The 4729-nt window shown below is 34.9% G+C and overlaps 1 protein-coding gene across 1 annotated transcript; it reads left to right on the top strand.

Moving 5' to 3' along the window:
* The first annotated feature begins 281 nt into the window (after positions 1-281).
* LOC125836139 (GDSL esterase/lipase At1g29670-like) lies at positions 282-2055 on the top strand. The gene is made up of 5 exons (XM_049515224.1): positions 282-540; positions 961-1085; positions 1155-1400; positions 1473-1701; positions 1780-2055. Exons 1-5 carry the CDS (start codon positions 300-302, stop codon positions 2025-2027), a joined length of 1089 nt encoding a protein of 362 aa, XP_049371181.1. The 5' UTR covers positions 282-299; the 3' UTR covers positions 2028-2055.
* Positions 2056-4729: the final 2674 nt, after the last annotated feature.

Raw genomic sequence — 4729 nt, 5'->3', positions numbered from 1 at the left:
TCATACGTGTGATTGCTTTTCGAAAATTCTTTAATCATGTGGAAATTCATTGGAAGTGGTGCTAAGCACGTACAAATTGAAAATTTCCTCTTTTTGTTTGTAGAGTTTCTATATGATGGCATGAATGATTTGTTCTAAACATAGCTTTTTAGCAACTTAATTATATTATACTCCTTGTTTGCTTCTATATATAGTTTCTCTTTCACTTTCCATATTGTCAATCACTTACAAAATTCTTTTCTTCCATATAGTCCAATTGTACAATATAGTAACTCATTTTTTCTTCTCATTCTCCTGAAATGGCTTGTTATGGCAAGATATTTGCCACAATATTTGTAGTTTTGAACTTAAAAACATTTGTTGAAGGTGCACCACAAGTACCATGTTACTTCATATTTGGAGATTCGTTACTTGATAATGGAAACAACAATGACCTTAACACAACGGCAAAGGCTAATTACCCACCTTATGGGGTGGACTTCAAGGATGGTCGTCCGACCGGCCGTTTCACCAATGGCCGTAACACGGCTGACTTCCTAGGTCTTAAGTCTCAACTACTTAATTAATTAGCTTGTTTCTCAAAATTTTCATTTCTATTGATTTCTCTAATTAATTATATGATCTTGAACATGCAATTCTCATTTCGGAGTTAGCTTTTGATCAGTTGAGTTAAATCTAAGGTTTATTTTCTTAATATGGTGATCACCACGTATTATATTGTCCACACACCAGATGTCCAGATCGATGTTTAGTGAGCCAGGAGACCATGGATGTCTCACATATTGTGAATGAGTAGAATGTTGTAATCTGATCTCCATACAAAGCTAGTCGATCTTAGGCAAATCATACCTAATGATTGGCCTAGCTTTCTGGATTGATTTAGATCCAAAATTCATCTTATTAATTAACAACCGTTATATACATATAATTGACTTGATTTTCTCCATGTTTAATTTGCAGCGGAATACTTGGGATTTGATCACTACATTCCCCCTTTTGCAAGTGTAAAAGATAGTGAGATCTTGGAAGGTGTAAATTATGCATCTGGTTCAGCTGGAATTCGTAATGACAGTGGAAGTCATCTTGTAAGTGTTGATTTTTTATACATCCAATGCAAAAACATAAGGAATTTACTTATAAAATTGTCTTTTCAGGGTGATCGGATTTACTTGGGGAGGCAATTGGAGAATCATCAAACAACAATTTCTCGTATAGCTAACTTAGTGGGGAATACAACTTCAGCTAAAAAGCACTTGAATAAGTGTCTATTCATAGTTGGAATAGGGAGCAATGACTACATCAACAATTACTTGATGCCTGAAATATATCCCTCAAGTCATTTATATACACCAACCCAATATGCAACTGCCTTGATTGATCAATATTCACAACATCTGAGGGTACGTTACGACTCCACTCTATTTACCAATAATTTTAAATTACACTAGCTAATGTTGATATCATGTGGTTAGACTTTATATGAAGATGGAGCAAGGAAAGTTGCCCTATTTGGACTAGGCCAAATAGGCTGCATTCCAGCAGAGCTACAAAAACACGATACACGTACATGTGTGAGTTCAACAAATAATGCAATTCAACAATTTAACAGCAAGCTAAAGTCTCTTGTAGATGATCTTAATACCAATTTTCCAGACGCAAAGTTCACATATATAAACATGTACAGCATTTCATCAATCATCGGTATGGTACTCAAACATTATTTTTTTCTCTAATGACATATTAATTTGTGCCTTTTTAACATAATTGGCTTGGCTTCAGATCCCCTTAGTGTGTTTACTCGTCCATGCTGTAACGTTTTGGAAACGATGCCTGAAGGACAATGTGTTCCTGGAGAAACTCCATGCTTTCTTAGAGGGATTTATCTTTTCTATGATAATTTTCATCCAACAGAGATTGCCAATAGAATCGCGACTAACAGAGCTTATAATGCTCTTCTACCGTCTGATGCTTATCCTATGGATATTCATCACTTGATTAGGACGAACAATGTTGTGTATGATGAGTAATGTACTCAGGTGTTTCGCTATTTGATTGATTATACGTGTAATAAGTTGTACTGCCCATTTTGGGATTTTTCTGATTTCGTTTTCATTTATCGTACACTTAGCTACAAGATAACGGAAAAGGGCATAAAATACCCTTGAACTGTCGAATTTGGTACAAAAATACCCTTCGTCGACCTTTCGGCTCTAAAGTACCCTTGACGTTAACGTATTGGCCCTGAAATGCTCTTATTTTTGACGGCCACATTTTAAAATATTATTAAATATATCATTTATTACGTGGCATGATTTTATTGGTGTGCTACAATTCACCTAAACTAATCAAATTCCGACCCAAATTTGGATCCACCAAATTAACCCATACCCGCCCCACCTAAATGTAACACCCCAGAAAAATTTTCGAATTAAGACTTGAACCATCCTTCGTTGTGAGTAGGATTTTACCGAGGAATTAAAATTTCTTAAGTGTTAAGTTCACTAGATGTAGCAGCTTGAGTTCAAAAAAGAATTAAATTGAAAATAGCAAAATCTGAAATTTTGCAAGTTATTCTTAAGTATGAGTTTTGGGTCGACTTCAAACAACCATAACTCCTAGCTCAAGATGAATTAGGTGTGCTACCAAATACCGTAGCGAAGATCTTTGAATTATCTTTCCAACGCCATGGAGTTTGCTATGTTTCGAGGTTGGATGAGTGAGATATGGACTTTTGAAGATAGGCTGCCCAGTTAAGGAAGGTTAGCCGAAAATAGAGAGGGGTATTTTGGTCTTTTCCTTACCCAATCAGATTTAATTCGATTTTAGTAATATTTTAAGGGTCTAATCCTATTAGGTTCAGTTTTATAATCCTAAAATTAGCCTAGGGTTTTAGTTGAGAGTTCAAGAAGAGAAAAGAAGAGAGAAGAGGAGAAAAGAGGAGAGGATCAAACGTTCGTCGAGATTTTGCGTGTTGTAGCGGATTTTCGCCATGGGTTTGATCCCTAAGAAGTATGTAAGCTTCCATAGTGTTGGGTTCTTTCACCCACACACCAATCATGATTTATTCAGCGTAATTTCGTTCTTGAAATTTAAAGATTAGAGTTCTTGATGAGTTCTTGAAGTTTTATTAAGTTTTAATGTAAGATTCTGCTTGGGTCAACTTTAAACGACCATATCTCTTAGAATATTAAGAGTTACGTGAGCCATAACCTATCCAATTAAAGGTAATTGAATCTACTTTCCAACCCCACCAATTTCGCGTCAATCCAATTTCTGAGTAAAAAGTTATGACTATTTTAGTAACCTATACAGTGCTGTTACGAATTAGCCGACGGGAAAATATTAAAAAGAGTTGTTTTTGCCTTTTACCTCCAAGAAAACCATCAACGAATTTCTTGACAAATAAAAAGCTCAAAACAATCAGATTTTCATCTTTACTCATGAAAATCATATTTTTGGCCATAGAGATTTCAAGAAACTAACTCGAGAATCTCAAGAAAGGTTTTCTTGATTGTTTACCTTCAAGCTAGGGTTTCAAGGCTTCTAATCAAGTTCTTCTTCAAGATTCTTCAAGAATCTTGTTCTTCTAGGTATGTGAGGCTATCATAGTGTTGGACTAGTTCGTCCTCACGCCCTACCTCTACTTTCAGATCAATAAAAGAGTAATCTAAGATACTTTCCCTAGATTTGAGTATTCTTGAGATAAGTTGATTTTGAGTTCTTGAATTCACGTTTGTTTTAAAAGTTATATTCCTAATTATCGAATAGCTATATTATTATTGAGATCCTTCATATCATGAATCATAACTCTTGAATTCATAATTCAAATTCAAGAGAGAGTTAAGAGTAGAGTTCAAGAAAGCCTTTGAGTTCAATTGTGAATCCTTTGAGATCAACTATCGATTTGAGCTAAGTTTTGAGGAAGTAAGTCAGAGAATGAGAAGAGTCACATACATGAGTTTCATAATGTTATGTAGACCTACGAGTCAAGTCGTTCATGCCCATAAATTCTTCATGAACTCCAAAAGTTGAGTATCTTTGAGAGGAGTAGTATCTTCAAGTTCTAAGTCTTGAGTATTGAGTTCCTAATCCCCTTTGAGATTATATTTCTAAACATGGGACTATTACATGTTACCCATAAAGTCTTTGAGTTGAATTGTTCATGCCTATAATTTCGCATGAATCCTATAAGTCGAGCAGTCTTGAGAAGAGAAGTATCTTTGAGTCCTTGAGTTGAGTCGTTCATGGTCATAATTCCGCATGAACCTTCTGAGTTGAGCATTCTTGAAATGAGTAGTATTATTGAAGTTCTTGAGTTCCAAGTATTAGAGTTCTATCTGTGGTTGTTGAAAACCTTGCATTGAGTCATTCATGTCCATCATTCGACACGAACCACATTTTAAGAAGTCTTTTACAAATGCTTTACCTTTGTTTTAAGACTTAAGTTTTGAGTTCAGTAAAGAGTGAAGAGTAAAGTTTGAAGTCCTTTTCTTCAAAAGTATATGGGGATTAAGTATTCCCAAAGAGTTTATAAATGTTTTCACATTTAAATAAGAACGGAAATTGAGATTTCCAAAGGGCCTTCGGGCTAGTTTTCAGAAAAGAGTAATAGCTTTCTAAATGAAGCAAGTAGGAAAACTGAGATTTCCAAGATAGCCTTTGAGCTAAGTTTTTGAGCAATTATCTCAAATCAGTAGAAAGAAGTATGTTTTTAAAACATAAGAGCTAG

This window comes from Solanum verrucosum, unplaced genomic scaffold, assembly GCF_900185275.1.
Source record: "Solanum verrucosum unplaced genomic scaffold, falcon-dt-bn FXZP01000278.1, whole genome shotgun sequence".
NCBI classification, from domain to species: Eukaryota; Viridiplantae; Streptophyta; class Magnoliopsida; order Solanales; family Solanaceae; genus Solanum; species Solanum verrucosum.
Note: the sequence above shows the minus strand (reverse complement) of the source record. Positions and strands in the feature narration are given on the sequence as shown.

Excerpts from the sequence above, each read along its gene's own strand:
- LOC125836139 (XM_049515224.1), top strand. The coding sequence starts at position 300 with ATGGCTTGTTATGGCAAGATATTTGCCACAATATTTGTAGTTTTGAAC. Across the intron at positions 541-960 it reads TAACACGGCTGACTTCCTAG|CGGAATACTTGGGATTTGAT; the intron begins GTCTTAAGTCTC and ends TTTAATTTGCAG. Across the intron at positions 1,702-1,779 it reads CAGCATTTCATCAATCATCG|ATCCCCTTAGTGTGTTTACT; the intron begins GTATGGTACTCA and ends GCTTGGCTTCAG.